Source organism: Carassius carassius, chromosome 16 (genome assembly GCF_963082965.1).
Source record: "Carassius carassius chromosome 16, fCarCar2.1, whole genome shotgun sequence".
Lineage (NCBI taxonomy): Eukaryota > Metazoa > Chordata > Actinopteri > Cypriniformes > Cyprinidae > Carassius > Carassius carassius.
In genome coordinates, this window is record NC_081770.1 from 1,418,795 (window position 1) to 1,436,629 (window position 17,835).

General features: G+C 35.9%; 1 protein-coding gene across 1 annotated transcript in view; it reads right to left on the reverse strand.

Moving 5' to 3' along the window:
• LOC132159380 (NACHT, LRR and PYD domains-containing protein 3-like) overlaps positions 1-17,835 on the reverse strand; it is a gene marked incomplete at its 3' end in the record, with an annotated part of 219,906 nt that overhangs the window by 2,109 nt on the left and 199,962 nt on the right. The window contains exons 2-9 of the mRNA XM_059568881.1: positions 11,304-11,410; positions 9,858-9,962; positions 9,471-9,555; positions 9,007-9,202; positions 7,085-8,915; positions 5,893-6,063; positions 2,816-2,986; positions 2,152-2,325 (exon numbers count right to left, since the gene is read on the reverse strand). Coding sequence (XP_059424864.1) covers positions 2,152-2,325; positions 2,816-2,986; positions 5,893-6,063; positions 7,085-8,915; positions 9,007-9,202; positions 9,471-9,555; positions 9,858-9,962; positions 11,304-11,347 — 2,777 coding nt within the window. The remainder of the gene's footprint in view (positions 1-2,151; positions 2,326-2,815; positions 2,987-5,892; positions 6,064-7,084; positions 8,916-9,006; positions 9,203-9,470; positions 9,556-9,857; positions 9,963-11,303; positions 11,411-17,835) is intronic.

Consider the following 17,835-nt stretch of genomic DNA (forward strand, 5'->3'; position numbering starts at 1 on the left):
AAATGTTTAGATTACACAACTTTACAAGTCACCTTCATTCATAACCTCCTCTAACCTAAACTCAGAGACCCAGTCAGCCAAAAAACCCTGGCCGTTGTCCCAGAGGAAGCCTGGACGATCAAGCCCCAGAAGTGACAGTGGAAACCAGACTGACCCTGCCTTCATGAAATTACATTTAAATATAGAAATATGCATACACATACACACATATACTTTTTGTAAAAAATAGTCTTCAATCCTCGGTTTGTAGTCAGTAAACATGAACACATTCAGCAGTCACAGCAGAAGTTAGAGACAGAATTTAACTGAAGTCTATTCAAAAGTTGTCTGAATCTATTCTAAGAAGGTTGGAAGCTGTATTGAAGACAAACAATGTTAAACACATTAAAAATGGACTGCATTTTATATAGCGCTTTCAACAGACCACATGGCCATCCAAAGCGCTTTACAAGTTGCCTCACATTCACCCATTCACTCACTCATTCACACACCGACTGCGGTGTCTGCCATTCAAGGCGCCATCCAGCTCGTCGGGAGCAGCTGGGGTTAGGTGTCTTGCTCAAGGACACCTCGACACTTGGTCAGGTGGAGCCAGGGATTGAACCACCAACCTTCCGGTTTGTAGACAACCTACATGAACCACTGAACCACTGCCGCCCCTTTAATAAAATACTGGCTATTTCGAATGTGTTCACGTTATTTTCTCCAACCTCTGTGCACTTAAAGGGATAGTTCACACAAAAATGAAAATTACTCCATGATTTACTCACCCTCAAGACATCCTAGATGTATATGAATTTCTTCTTTCAGACAAATATAATCAGAGTTGTATTAAAAATGTCCTGGCTCTTCCAAGCTTTATAACGTGGAGTCGGACTCAAATGAGAATTAAAATAGACGACTGTAACATTACTAGTCATGTAACATGTGAAATGATGTAAGATACTCACTTCAGTGTGTTGAGTGTACAGTGTTTATCCTGCAGTAGAGCAGAGATCTGATTCACTCCTGTGTATCCTAGTTTATTATCACTCAGATCCAGCTCTCTCAGGAGTAACGGGTTTTTACCCACAATTCCAGTCACATACTGACAGCCTTCATCTGCAGCAGGACCCAAAAACCTGCAGAAGAGGAGATGAAGCTGGAATAAATTCAATGTGCATTACATCACAAAACATTTAAAGATTATCAAACATTGTTTGTAACGAAAAGCTCTAGTTCAAGTTTAAACAGTTGAACATTTAAATATACAAATATTTTTAAGAAAGTCAAAAGCCAAAAGTAAATTAATTAAAAGAAACTCTGGGGGGGGGGGGGGCAAAAGCTCAGTAGATTATGATTCTCAAAAATCTGAAGATCTTTCTGGCTTTTAAGCAGGAGATGAGGAAAGTTAGCAAAGAGATAACTAGCTTGTGACAGCTAAGCAATCATAGTGATATATTTAGTTGATCTTTTGATGCCGGCTCTTCCTATTATTATCAAGCAGAATTGGATACACCAAACACTGGATTGCTGATCCACTAACAGAGAACATGATCTGGGTTCAGACCATCTCTGGATAGTTTTAGTTAACTGATGTCTGTGTTGATGCTACAGCAATTCTGCTCATTATTAGAGGAACTGCAGGTTCAGACGTGTGTGTGTGTGTGTGTGTGTGTGTGTGTGTGTGTGTGTGTGTGTGTGAGTGTGTGTGTGTGTGTTATCACTGATCCTCTCCTGTCACACATCACATTTTTGTGGTCTGTGATAGATCTGCTGTAGTAGATCTACAGTGTTGTGAATCTGAGCTTGATGGAGATTAATGTACAGTGCATTCAGTAACATTTAAACAATCAGGATAATAAATCACAGTGAATATGTCTTTCATGAGAAATGTCCACAATAACACAATCATAAATGTTAATTGAGGCACCAAACTACTGAACACCAGCACATCTAGTGACCCAAAATGTCTGATTAAGCTGTAACTTTTAACACAACTAAACTGTGCTGACATTTATCATCAAAACTACAGCAGCTGCAGCATCTCATCTTTCATTTTTGATCATTTTGAGCATTTTTGATGCAACAAATTGTATACCTTACTAAATTAGTGAAATAATATAATTCACATGCATATCATTTATTTTTCATTATTTCATCAAGTCTCACCTCAGTGTGTTGAGTTGACAGTTTGGATCCTGTAGTAAATCACTGAGCAGCTTCACTCCTGATTCTCCAGGATCATTTCCTGTGAGATCCAGCTCTATCAGGTGTGAAGGGTTTGATCTTAAAACTGAAGACAGAGCTTTATAACCTTCTTCACTGATACTGCAGTCTGAAAGTCTATTAGAAAAGGTTTATTCAGAATCAGAATCAGAATCAGAATGAGCTTTATTGCCAGGTATGTTTACACATACGAGGAATTTGTTTTCGTGACAGAAGCTCCGCAGTACAACAGAATGACAGCGACAGAACATAAAACACATAATAAAAGAATATAAAAATACAAAAGATACAAATAAGTAGATAAGGAATGACAATACAGTAATTTACAATTGTAGGCAGGTATATTACAAAAATGCAGTTATGTATGTACATGTATATTATGTGCAAAATGTAAGTGTATACTAAGTATGTAATATTTTATTCAAAGTTATATAAATTAATATTACTACTACAAAAAGGTTTAATATATTTATTCTAATCAGAGAAGAAAAAAACATTTTGTCATCTGAGCATGTCTTTCCTTTTTTAGATTACTACAGTAACATTAGCATTTTGATCCAAAGAGAATGATACTGTTAAAAACCAAAAGATGGTTCATTATATTCACCTGAGTTTCTCCAATGTGCATTTTGTATTTTCTAATCCTTTCTGGAGTTTCTTCACCCCTGAATCCTGCAGATTATTGTTGCTCAGGCCAAGCTCTTTCAGACTGGAGTTTGATCTCAGGACTGTAGCCAGAGCTGAACAGCTTTCCTCTGTTAGACCACAACCACGCAGCCTAAAATGATGAACATGAGGGGAGAATATGAAGTATGGTGAAATATGGTTAATGTTAGTTAATGTATTAATGATGAACAATGAACAATACATTTATTACAGTATGTATTAATCTGACAACGTTAGTTAATGAACATTTTTTAATTTAAAATCCCGGGTTTCGGCAACATCTCCCACTCTTTGGGAAGTCGTGGCCTAATGGTTAGAGAGTCGGACTCCCAATTGAAAGGTTGTGAGTTCGAGTCTCGGACCGGCAGGAATTGTAGGTGGGGGGAGTGCATGTACAGTTCTCTCTCCACCTTCAATACCACGACTGAGGAGCCCTTGAGCAAGGCATCGAACCCCCAACTGCTCCCCGGGCGCCGCAGCATAAATGGCTGCCCACTGCTCCGGGTGTGTGCTCACAGTGTGTGTGTGTGTTCACTGCTCTGTGTGTGTGCACTTCGGATGGGTTAAATGCAGAGCACAAATTCTGAGTATGGGTCACCATACTTGGCTGAATGTCACTTCACTCTTAAAATAGAGCTGTTCACTGTTAGGTTATGTTAATTCACAGTGCATTAATGTTAACAAGCACTACTTTTGATTTTAATTATGCATTAGGAAAGGTCGAAGTTTTACATTTACATTTATTCAACGCTTATATCCAAAGCGACTTACAATTACTATATATGTCAGAGGTCGCACGCCTCTGGAGCAATTAGGGGTAAAGTGTCTCGCTCAGGGACACATTGGTGTCTCACAGTGGATTCAAACCCGGGTCTCTTGCACCAAAGGCATGTGTCTTATCCACTGCACCAGCACCACCCCAAACAGTTAAGTTAACATTAAAGGGGCCATATTACTTTATTCAATCATTAAACAAATACTAAAGGTTTTGTAATATGTAAAATGTAACGAGTAATGAGCTCTTCTAGAAATTACCTTTACAATAATAATCCATGAAGTTAATTAGATTTGTTCCTTGTCAGTTTACTCTGCAATTTAGTGTACAACTGAATCCAAAATGGCCTAGAGACACATCCGCTCACCTGAGATCCTTCAGTTTACAGTTACTGAAAGGGGTCATAAACTGAGAAATTACATTTCCCTTGATTATTTTTTTACATAACGTGTCAACATACTATAAAAACATCCTGTATGTTTAAGAACTCAAAACCTTCTAGTTAGTTCAAAAACAGCTATTATAATACAATACAATGTTTGTTTATTTATATCGCACATTTAAAACAACAGAAGTTGACCAAAGTGCTTCACACATGGATATAGGCATTAGTAAAGTAATGCTGTTGGGCGATTTTAACATTCATGTTTTCTGTGCTTCTAAACCATTTTCTGCAGGTTTTTTTTAAGTCTTTAAGGATTGTTACTCAGTGGTTTTCTGGTCCAACCCATATCCTTGGTCATACCCTTGATTTGATTTTAACCCATGCTTTTTCTGTTTCAAACATTTAAATCAGTAGTGCATCTTTTCTGATCACAGGGCGGTTCTTTGTACTGTCCTCTTACGAGGCAGAATCCTAAGAAATCCATCGCTGACACGTTTGACTCACTTTTTTACATTCTAGTGAAGATTTTTTTGTAGCCTGCAACTAACTGGAGTTGGACTCTACTCTGCTTAATCTAGATGCTGATGCACATCTTAATCTTTTTAATTATACTTGTGCTGACATCATGAATTATATTGCCCCCTTGAAGTATAAAATTCATAAGCCTGTACCTGTGCCCTGGCGCACACACTACGCATAATCTGAGACGGACTTGTAGACAGGCTGAATGCAAATAGAAGAAGGACAGATTGCAGGTTTCTTATGAAGTTTTGGGGAACTTCTATAACATGTTTCAGAAAGCTGTAAGGGCTACAAAAAGCAAATATTTGTCTGAACTTATCACAAACAATTGTCACAAACCTCAAGTTCTTTTTTCTACTATTAACTCTGTCTAATATCCATCTCTGCATTATTTTCTAGAGTCCTCTACTTCTCTGTAATGATTTTGGAAAGTTTTTTGTTGAGAAGATCACAACATTAAGATCCCAGCTGTCTAACTCAATATACTTTTTGTATGATGCTCCGTTATGTTCTTCTACCTGATCAGAGTTTAAACCTATTGATTTCACCTCGTGTAATGAAGTTGTTGGTCACCAAAAACCAACTAACTGTCCTCAGGATATTATTCCATCTCTTTTTCTTAGACCAGGACCAACTGTGTCCATGAATTGTCTGTTATTGGTTATTAACATGTTTGTCTTCTATCTTCTATTTTCTATCTCTTTCATTTCATGGATTTAAGGAGTTATCTGAGTCAAAGCATTACAACTTCTTCACTGATGCACACGTGTGTGTGTGTGTGTGTGTGTGTGTGTGTGTGTGTGTGTGTGTGTGTGTGTGTGTGTGTGTGTGTGTGTCTTTGTGTGTGTGAAATTCGGTGCTGAAGTGAAATAGCTGGCCAGTTTGGTAGCCAAATTATAAAAGTAATAATAGTAAATAGAAAAAAGTATAATAATAGTTATTATTATTATTAGGCCTATAATTTAATACATTAATAGGACAATGAGCCTAATATAGTCTTGACTATCGACAGGGACATCTGCTATCGTCGATATCTCTGACTATCGTCGATACATGATTCTATCGTCTTTTGGCACAACCCTACAACATACAAACAACCTCATGTTTGAAAAACAAGAAAATTTAAGTTTTGAAATGGCCTAACATAAGTCCACTCTTAAACCACATTGAAATGCTGGGGTAGGACCTGCAACGTAGAGTTCATGCTGGAATAAAGCCAACTAATTTCACTGAGCTGAAGCAGTTCTGCCTTCAACTCTGTGGCAAATTAACAAGGTCCATGTTAACAGATGGATCTGAATTCTAACCAAACGCTAGGATCGGTCACAAAACGTACCTCAGTATCTCTAATTTGCAATTTATATCCTTAAATCCAGTGCAAAGTAGCTTCACTCCTAAATCCTGCAGATTATTATTGTTCATGTTCAGCTCTTTCAGATTGGTATCTGATCCAAGAACTGTAGCCAGAGCTGGACAGCTTTTGTCTGTTAAGCCACAATCATTTAACCTAAAAGAGAAATAAATCAAATCACAGGGTTAGATACATGTAATACATTTCTTAAACACAAAAAATTAATTTATACCAATAATTTTTACATGAACAGAAAAAAACATATTCTGCATTTTTAATAGAATTGTATTCTTTCAAATGTTGTAGATAAACTAGCTGTCACATTTCACACATGAGGAACACGGGATCGAAGGAGGGATGAGATGAGAAGTGAATAAATCAAAATGGTTTTATTAACAAAGGCTGGGGATCACACAGGAGCGAGCTTTGGGGCTGGAGATGACACCCTTCTCCTCCTCCCTAGTTCCCTATTCCCTCTTCTGGGGAAGGTTGGTGAACTAGAGTGCTGAACGACTGGTGGGCTTGGTACAGCACGGACCGGCAGGCTTGCCACATGAACAGACGGCCAGCTTTACTCGGGAACGACAGGCAGACTTGGCTTCTGGGCGGCTGGTAGGCTTGTCTTTGAAGCAACCGGCAGGCTTATGAATATGAAATATGTATATGTATATGAATCTAGGCTTATAACATTAATGGCAATGAGATATACAGTATATATATATATATATATATATATATATATATATATATATATATATATATATATATATATATATATATATAATATAAGTGCTGCTCTATCATCTTGATGAGTTTCTATATCTTCTTTATAGCAGAAGTTTAAGAAGTTGAACTGCATATTGAAGTGGAAATAACTATGGAACAATGTGGTTTATAATAACATGATATGCTTCTTCTGTAACTTAACAGCTTGCTGAAAACAGAAATTTCTACATAAATCCCATGTAAATCTAATGAAATATCATTGCTCTTTATATAAAAAAAATAATAATAATAAAGTTAAACAATGTGTGTTATTATTTAACCCTAACAAAGATATATATTTATAATTGGTATATGATTAATAATCACAATAGATCAGGGGTGTCCAAACCTGCTATGAATCAATGTAGATTAATGCAATTTTACAAAACATTAACAAAGAACAATAGCTTACAGAGCTCTTTTGCAGGTTTTGATGACTGCTGATAATCTAATGAGACACTCGTCTGATTTCTTGAATTTCTGAAGCTCAAACTCCTCCAGCTCCTCCTCTGATGTCAACAACACAAAGACCAAAGCAGACCACTGGGCAGGTGAAAGATCAGCAGATGAGAGACTTCTTTTGCTAAGGTGGGTCTGAATGTCTTTCACCAGAGTTTGGTCGTTCAGTTCATTCAGACAGTAGAACAGATTGATGGATCTCTCTGGAGACAGATTAGACTCCAATTTCTGCTTGATGTACTGAACTATTTCCTTTTTGCTCTGCTCATTTCTATTTTTCTGTGTCAACGGACCCTGTAATAGTCTCTGATTGGACTGGAGTGACAAACCAAGGAGGAAGCGAAGAAAAAGATCCAGGTGTCCATTATCACTCTCTAGTGCCTTGTCCACTGCAGTCTTGAGCAAATCAATCATGGTTTCACTTTTGTTTTCCTGTTCTGTAGAGTCTTGATCAAACACACACTTCTTCTTCATGTCTAGAAACAGATGTGCATAAAGGGCTGCAATAAACTCTTGAATGCTCAAGTGAACGAAGCAGTACATGGTACCAAGAGTGATCCCTGTTTCCTCCTTAAAGATCTGGGTACACATGCCTGAGTACACTGATGCCTTATAGACGTCAATACCACAGGCTTCCAGATCTGTGTCATAGAAGATCACATGGTTTCTTTCCAGCTGATCAAATGCCAGTTTCCCCAGTGAAAAGATGGCATCTTTATCCCAGGAAACATCTGGTGTATGTTCTCCATCATACTTTCGTCTGCTCTGCTGGATCTGAAATCTGAGGAAGTGTGTGTACATTTGTGTCAGAGTCTTAGGAGTGTCTTCAGTATTTGACTCCTGCAGTGTTTTGGAGGCATCATCAGCCTGATTGTTTTTCACAACATTATTTCTTTTCTCCTCTAAAATGTTCTGGAGAACAGTGGCTGAAATCCAGCAGAAGACTGGGATGTGGCACATGATAAAGAGACTCTTTGATTGTTTAACATGATCAATGATTTCTTTGGCCTGATTCTCATCCGTGAATCTTTTTCTGAAGTACTCCTCCTTTTGTGCATCATTGAATCCTCGTATCTCTGTCAGCCGGTCGATACAGTCAGGAGGAATCTTACTGGCAGCTGCTGGTCTGCTGGTGATCCAGATGAGAGCAGAAGGAAGCAGATTTCCCTTGATGAGGTTCGTCAGGAGAACATCCAGAGAGACTGGTGATGAAACATCAGACCACGTCTCATTATCCTTAAAGTTTACAGGAAGTCGACATTCATCCAATCCATCAAGAATGAACAAGACTTTGAATTGATTTCTTCTCGTAAGCTTCAGTCCTTTTGTCTCTGGGAAAAACTGAGTTATAAGGTCCATCAAACTTAGTTTTTCTTGCTCCTTTAAGTTCATCTCTCTAAATGGAAGAGGAAATATGAAGCTGATATCTTGATTTTCTTTTCCTTCGGCCCAATCCAGAACAAACTTCTGCACAGAGACTGATTTTCCGATGCCAGCAACTCCTTTTGTCAGTACAGTTCTGATCTGCTTGTCTTGTTCAGGTGCTTCAAACAAATGTTTGCACTCAACCTGTAACTCCTGTGGTTCATGACGTCTGGAAGCAACTTCAATCTGTCTCACCTCATGTTCAGTATTGACCTGTTCACTACAACCCTGAGTGATATAGAGATCTGTGTAGATGTTCTTCAGAAGTGTAGAGTCTCCTTGCTTTGCAATTCCTTCAAACACACATTGATACTTCTTCTTTAGGCTACACTTTAGCTGATGAATGATGAACAGCTCATCTAAACAGAACAAAAATACAGATATTGTTTAATCTTATTTTCTCTCTACATTTATAAGTGACAGTCTGACAGATGATCACGAGTCTCTTACCTTCTAGAGTATCAGCAGCTTCATCTTGCTTCATCTCTCTCAGGAAGTAGAGCGTGAGATCAAGAGCTGCTTCTTTCATACTGCATCTGTTCTCATTAAAGTCCTTCACAAAGTACTGCAAGTCCTCTTTTTGTAATATTTTCTTAAACTTTTCCAGTTCTTTCTTTAGAAATTTGATTATTTTGCCCTCAAGATCCTACAAAGAAAGACAAAAATGAATGACAGAAAAATCATCTCATTTTGGTCAAAATTATTTATTAATTAATGAAAAATATTCATAAAAAATAAAGTTGAGACAAACTTTAATTAGCTGTAAATATTAATAAAAATAGGTTCTTGTTCTTATTTTATGGGTTCTTAAGAAGAAAAAATTAGAAATAAAAGTTCTGTCACAGCATAACAAATATTCATTGCATATTTGTTTATTATAATTATTAAATATTCTTGAAAATGTGTTTTATTACCTGGAAGATCTGCAGGAGACTGTCTGTATAATTATTGTGTTTTCTGTGAGACTGTAAATCTGGATCTAATGTTTCATACTGAAGCCTGAGAGTAAATAAAATAAATAAATAAATAAATAAATATATATATATATATATATATATATATATATATATATATATATATATATATATATATATATGTTTTATTGCTAAAATCTTTGGTCATATATATATATATATATATATATATATATGACCAAAGTTTATTTTAAACATTTTAGCAAAGAGAAAAACAATAAATAAGTGATAAATTTATGGACTACAAGTAGTTTTATGATAATTATTCTCTGATACACTTTCTGACTCAGTCTATGTTTAAAGGAAAATAAGAAACAGATCAAATACCGTTTGGTTCGTGATGTTGTTTCTTCACTGAATCTCGGTGGTTCATTCTTTGACCAGTCACTCTTCACAGACACAGAGCTGGACACATGTGAGTCTGATCTTACACTAATGACACAAAGAACAAAACACTTTACTACAGGAGCTCCTTCAGTCTCATTTAAAGAGCTTCACTGTTGAGGATGGTAATGAAGCACAGTATAGACATGCATTTGTTCATCTATGACTATGGATAGATAGAAAGACATATTCATGTTTGGCTGCATGATCTATTTTCCATGGTTAATTTATCCCTCCTTGTGTCTGCTTGTGTGATTGTGTTACTGGAAAGAAGCTCCAGACTGAGTTCAATAAAGAGGAAATCGGTGAATTATTGTTTTATTTCATTCATTTCTATCACAAGCATCTTAGTGGAGAAATAAGCCAACACAACATTATAATGTCAAAGATAATAAATACCTTTTGATAGATGTTTTTTTCTCACTGAAGTTCGGTCTTTCACCACCCTTTGACCGGTCACTCTTCACAGACACATGTGAGCCTGATCTTACACTAATGACACAAAGAGAGAAGAGAAACTTTTCTACAGGAGGTTCATCTGTGTTTTATATTGACACACATTCTCTCTAGTCCTTCACAGAAACATCTGCAGAGTTTTAAAGACGGCAGACATTCTTGTTTACAGACTCACATTTGTTTAACAATTTCTGTAAAGCACTTAATGTGAGAATAAATATATTTGCACTAATATTTGACTGATCTTATTAAAGAGATTTGCAACTGTCTTACATTTCAGATACAATCTCATAAAGTTATATTTTTTCTTCTTCACTGTAACAACTTTCTGTCCTGGAGTGTGTTCAATGAGTGTTACAACTCACTGAAGCCTCGTCTTCTCTTTGTGTAAACCTTTGGACAGCATTACGCTAATATTTCACATTGTGACGCACACATTTGTGAAATTAATATCTGGACTTCAGTCAAGGCATTTTAATCCTTTCTGGATCAGTGTTCTCTGTTAGACAGAATAAATCACTTTACAGGAGACTGTGACCTTTGTAACTTTGAAGATCTTATACGAACAGATACATTACACACTAAAGGAAAATGAAAACATTCAAAAAGCATCATATGACCCTTTAAATTATGTGTGCAATCATTTTATGACCTAAAAACCAAAATCTCTGATGTGGAATAATTTAATTAAGTACAGACTCAGTGCTGAAGAGCGACTGTAAAATAACAAATTTGCTTTTCAGTTCTCAGATATTTATCATGTATTGGTTATTTAAAAAAAATATAAATATTATTTTTAATTAGGAAGCTCTGAAGTTCTGCAAATCATTTGTAAATATATAACAGAGTTAGTTAAGGTTGTGTTTTTTCCAGCAATCCTCTGAAAGTGCAGCAGTGTTTAAAATGATTGTCTGAAAGCAGACTCAGTCTTACCTCTGTTTCTGTGAGAGACTCATCTTTCCTCTCTTCTCTGACATACTGCAGCTAAACTGTCATTGATCAGCACTGGCTTGAGACAACAATCTGCTGTTCAGTGTGACCTGGAGATGATGAGGTTAATGAGATCAAGAAATATGTTCAGTTAGCAGCAACAGCAACAAAAACACTATATAAAATAAAGTGAGCTACAAACTAATGCACTGGTCTTATTCGGTTGTTAAGTGATGAGATAAGAAGCGGAGTTAAAGGTTAGGATTATATATATATATATATATATACTGGTAGTATTATATCACATTGTGAGTGTATATTTGCACCTTTTGTTGTTTTTTCGTGATATCTGAAAGAGCGTTTGGACATGGAAGCGGTGACGTCAGACTCAACAAGCGGATTAATTAGAAATGTCTGCTTAAAAAACACTTTCGATTTCACATCACAGAAACAACAGCATGAAACAGAAGTGGAAATACGGAAAACACTTTTAGAAACAAATGCGTGTTCAATAAACCCTCTTTGAAAACACTCGCGGTCTTGTCCAGTATAAAAGACAATTTATAAGTATTTAAAACACTCATTTTTCTGTGCTTTAGGCCTGTCGCTTGTCAGCTATTCATTCTCATATCTCTCAGACGGATCTGATTAAATATACAAAAACAATGTCCGCGAGTGTTAAAATTAGAAATGTCGGTGCTAAAGTTATAGCCTACCTGTACAAATACAATAGGACATAAAATGGATGAAATTCAACGAGCAATGCTTTCTCTCTCTCTATCTGCGTAGTGTCCTCGCTGCAGAGCTGGAAAATGTGGGAAATGTGGAAAATCCGGAGGCGTTGGGAATCGAGAGTCGAATCCAAAGGAATCGATTCCATCAAAGGGAATAATCGACTCCTGATTCGATCAGAGCCTTTTTCAGTTCATCAAATCTTATCTCTTGGTGTCCCTCAAACGGAAGGCGGCACACATTTAAATTCACGAAAATAAACTGAAAGAAAACGAGTCTGTGGTGATCATCTGAATTTAATGATGCATCTTTCTGTTTGAGAAGCACCATTCACCTCAGGCTCGCTTGAAGCCCTAATCACCAGCAAACACAACAACGCTTTTTTTCACGTTGTGAATTTATTTTTATTTTTTTTTACAATTATTCAACAGTCTTTTTTTTTTTTTTACAAAAATATTTTATACGAATAAAAAATAAATAAATACACTTAAAACGTACATTATGGGATTTTTGGCCACCAGGGGTCACTCAATCAAAATAATAACATAAGACGTACTTTGATGACGTCAGGAAAGAGCGTAGGCTCATGGGAGTTGTTGTTCATTGGAACACGCGCTCTGTCGCTCCCCACATTCCTCACTCATTCTAACTTAGTATTTTGACAATCACGTCTTTTCGAACGGAGAGATATATGAATTATGAGACCCCAACAAATCAATATTCCATCTAGCTAGTAGTAATATATGTTAAAAAAAACACGGTCACCTTTCGTTAATAATTATAATTACGTTTATACTATGATATCGAACAAGATAGTGAACTGCATTTGAAGCTACTTTATCCAGCTAGATATAGAACACATGTAGATTTACATTATACTATACATGAGAGCTAGTCCGTCTGCGTTTTACACATCATCGTTTCACAAATAGCTGAATGGATGCATACCTGTTTATCAGAATGCAAGCGAGTTCGGGATCTCTCTGTAGTTTCAGCTTGTCACGAAGCTCTCTCTATCTTGGAAATGCAACTCCAATATTTACCCGTGTCTTGTTTCTTCTCTTGTCCCAAAACCTTCTCAGGTCATTTATTTCACCCGTACGTTTGCGCTTCACAGAACGTGTAGGCAAAGCATAATCATGATCCATAACTAAGTTATTGATTGAGGTATAAATACGAATATAAACAATATAAATATAAAATATAATAGTCTCGACCAAGGCTAGCTACTACTTTTTCTTCTTCGTCTCGTCTTTGCTTCTGTTCACCTTTGTATTTGGCGGTTCCGCAGGAAGTTAGATAAACTAGAGGGGTCAAAGTTTATATGATGCCATAAACGGGCGACAAAACGGAAATAAAGAAACGTGCCGTGTCTTCTAATTAAACTATAATTTTCTCCGGATTTGAAAGTTCGTGGAAAATGTCAGGATAATGTAAGTACACAACTAAAAAATATATATAACATAGATATAGTGATATCTGCTATTTTTAAAGTAGAAAAATTACATATTGTGCCTTTAACTACAGCACTTGCTACATATTGCACAATACAGCAAACTGCAGTGCATGGATTATACATGAAGACTTCAATGGCAATGAAAATAACCTCTTTGCCGTTAAAGGGAAATTATTGAACATAATCATATGAGCTTTATTAAAAAAAAAAAAAAAATCAGTTTCTATCAGCAAACACTGAGAATAAAGTGAGATGATCTGCTGCTGATTCGGAATGTTTAATGAGTGTTTATAGTCTGAATCTCACACACACAGTTTTAATGAACTAAAAACATTTGTACACTTCACATAGTAACATAAAATTTATCTAACCTTGTGCTCTGCACAGTTGCTTTGGCAAAGCATCTGTCAAACAACCTAAAACTCAAGTGTGGAATTGCTCAGTGCCATTGTCAAATCACAAAATTACAGAAGCTGCGTGTAATGTCTCTGATGCTCGCAGATATTAATTATTACTATTGGTGGAAAATAAGTTATTGGTGCAATAACTATATTTCAATCTTCCCACTTATGGCCAATAATATATTGTCTTTAGATATATCAAGCATCTCTACTCACTGTTAATTATGTGTTTAATGTACTGTTGTAAAAGAGCAACATCAAAACCTCATTCATGTTGTTCTGAGTATCATCATGGCTATGATTACTTTTATCATTGTTCCTGTAGACACATGAGAGCTGTGCTCATATTCAGAACAACAGAAAAACAGTGCAAGATGGAATTGGCTTTGGTCTAATTTATATATTTATATGATCTAACTTTTTTTTTGTTTGCAGCACTCCCACAAAGGATTGCAGTCTTGTGCATGCTACAGGACCTGATGAGCCAGGAATTCATCCTCGAGGAGATTGCTGCGCATTCTTTGACAGTGAAGAAATCAAATGCAGTGGAAGTCTGCTCTCAAGAATAGATCCACAAAAAAAAAATCATCTAATTATGTGAGTATTTATGTGATTCAGTGAGTTTATTTTCTTAATTTTTTTAATAATTCTTTATGTCAGGGGTGTCACATTCAGCTTCTGGAGGGCAACTATCCTAGCTTAGTTCTAAACCTACTCTAACACACATCTCGGTAGTTTTCAAAACAACCTAAAAGACCACCTGGATCAGGTGCATTTAACTATAATGAAATGAGATTGTTTCTTCAGTAGAAGAAGAAAAGATGATTTTGATTATTTATAAAATTATTACTTATACTCCAGAGCTTCAGGCAAATCATGCAATCATAGAATGTATACAAAAATATATTAAAGCATGACCATGACATCTGTAACAAAGTCCTAATGCACAAGTAGTTCCAAAGGGACACAGACAATCGTGCACACACTGATACATTCAGAAGCATAGGAACATGACAATGCTGCCCTGTGACCTTTATCCACAAAATAACTCTACTACCAGAAAACTGTTTTATTGTGTGTGTGTCTATATGGAATTTTATATGTAATATTATACACATACACTATAATTTATATTGAATAGTTATATTTCTCAGCAATCTTTATTAATATATGAATAGTTTATATGAGATTAAATATAATGATTTAAAATGTTAAATGCCTGTCAAGAGATGTTGTTTCATATGTTTGTCATTTATTTATTCACATATATTCATGTTCCTTTTTTTATTCTGCAGAAAAAGTGAGATGTGCTTTTCCTAATTTGGACAAAAGATCCCTGAGAGAGGCTGCTCACAAACAAATTATCAAATAAGCAAATGCTTAATTTTGAGATATGTAAATTATAATGTTTGGATATTGTGAATTTACATTTTCATGCTTTGTTTTATTGTGCCTTAAACTGTTTCATTGTGTCTTATACCTTAGTTTCTAGGGTACACAGATAATGCTGTTACACATGGTGAATAAATGTTGAAATTTAGTATGGCAGATGTAGTATGGTGTCACATTTTTAAGATTATGACAAGTATGATAGTAATACTACAGTTTTATGACAGACAGACCATGTTTTGTACAATATTAATCACAAAAGGACCACAGGATTATTACAGGAAAACCAGGTATTACTGCAGAAATATGACAATTGTTCCACAAGAATATCACAGATATATTACATACGGTACAACACAAATGCTGTGGTAAAGCATCCCAAAAAACAACACAATACCACATAATTACCACACTAGATTTGTGTGGTACTTTTAATGTTTTACCACATGGAATACCACAGGTAATTTTTGTAAGGGTGTGCGCGAGATGGAAGGAAATGCTGAAGGGGAAGTGTACCCAGCCCTTAAGTTCAGTCATCCTACAAACGCTTGCTTGCACCAACAGGAGGAGGAGGGTCAGTGTTAGCCTACTCTCGACACTGCACTCAGCCTGAGGGATTTCCTACTCTTTCAGTCTTTGAGGAGACATGGAAAACAGCACATCCTGCATGAACAGTAAAATGGAAAATATTAGTGGTTTTGAAACTTTGATAATTTTCAAATCGCGGGAAACCTTGAAACCGGTAATCAGCCTGTGCCTAATACCAATAAAATAAAAATTCAAATAAAGTACAACACAAAGAAACTATGCAATGACTGGCAAATTTGAATATGAGCACATTAACAAAGTCCAATAAATTTCAGTGAATAGATATTTAACAGAAAAAAAAGCATTCAATTTGTTGAAATGTAAAGTATTACATTTCAACCAGTTACTAATTATTTTATTGCAGTTATAATCAGCGACCAGCACGGATCAGCTCTAGGCATGATGATGCAATATCGTCCTCTTTTGGAAGGCCAAACAAACCAAACACACAGCGTCTATACAACACAGTGGTGGTAAAAACAATACTACAACAGAGAGAATAAAACGTACACCTTTCTTTCTGTGAAAATTTGGGTGGTGTTTTGCAAATATTCCCACATAGTGACATATAAATATGGGGGTGTGTTTGAACGAGCCATTTCAGGGGGATGTGGACGAGTCTTAACTTTGATAAAAATTGTGATAAAAATTGTGATAAAAATTTGATAAAAATTTGATAAAAATTTGATAAAAACTGTGAAAATTTGGGTGGTGTTTTGCAAATATTCCCACATAGTGACATATAAATATGGGGGTGTGTTTGAACGAGCCATTTCAGGGGGATGTGGACGAGTCTTAACTTTGATAAAGAATATCTCTTTGTATTTGGTCTTTGCAACTTCACAGATCTTCTTTATTCACCAAGAGCTTGTAACACTCCAAAGAGAAAGGAAAAATTGAAATCGCATCATATGACCCCTTTACATATCAATATTAAATATATAATAATTAAATATTACATATAACTTGGTAGAAAAATGTTTTAATGTTTAATTGGTGCAACAATGAGTAGTGGTGATATTTATTTTGTATAATATTTGCAACTGCTTTTTCAATTCAATTCAATTCAAGTTTATTTGTATAGCGCTTTTTACAATACAAATCGTTACAAAGCAACTTTACAGAAAATTATGTTTCTACAATATTTAGTAGTAGCTAGTAGTTTGTGCACGTTTGACAGGATTTTAGAAAAATAAAAATAATAATAATAATAATACAAGACGTAGTCAGCTAGATGATGAACTATCAATATTATTAATTAATAGTAATTTATAGGATGCAGTCACACATGTAGCAATAATTGTTAGTTCTGTTTGTTGATTCAAGGTTAGCATCATCTGGGGTCCTCTGAGGGTCAGCATCATCTCTTCTCAGGTGTTCTGGATCCAGACTGGAGCTTGTGTAAATCCTAGTTACCACGGGATGTAAATCCCGTGGCAAAACATAGAAACAAAATAGAGACATCATTAGCATAGCTGCTGATCCAACAAAGTAAAATTAGTTTAACCCAAGCTAAAGAATAAAAATGCAGATGCAACTACACTCACAATTTAAGAGATACATTATTCGAATGCTTGGCGAAAGAGATGCGTTTTTAATCTAGATTTAAACAGAGAGAGTGTGTCTGAACCCCGAACATTATCAGGAAGGCTATTCCAGAGTTTGGGAGCCAAATGTGAAAAAGCTCTACCTCCTTTAGTGGACTTTGCTATCCTAGGAACTACCAAAAGTCCAGCGTTTTGTGACCTTAGGGTGCGTGATGGGTTGTAGCGTGGTAGAAGGCTAGTTAGGTACGCAGGAGCTAAACCATTTAGGGCCTTATAGGTAAGTAATGATAATTTGTAACTGATACGGAACTTAATAGGTAGCCAGTGCAGAGACTGTAAAATAGGGGTAATATGATCATATTTTCTTGACCTGGTAAGGACTCTAGCTGCTGCATTTTGGACGACCTGTAGCTTGTTTATTG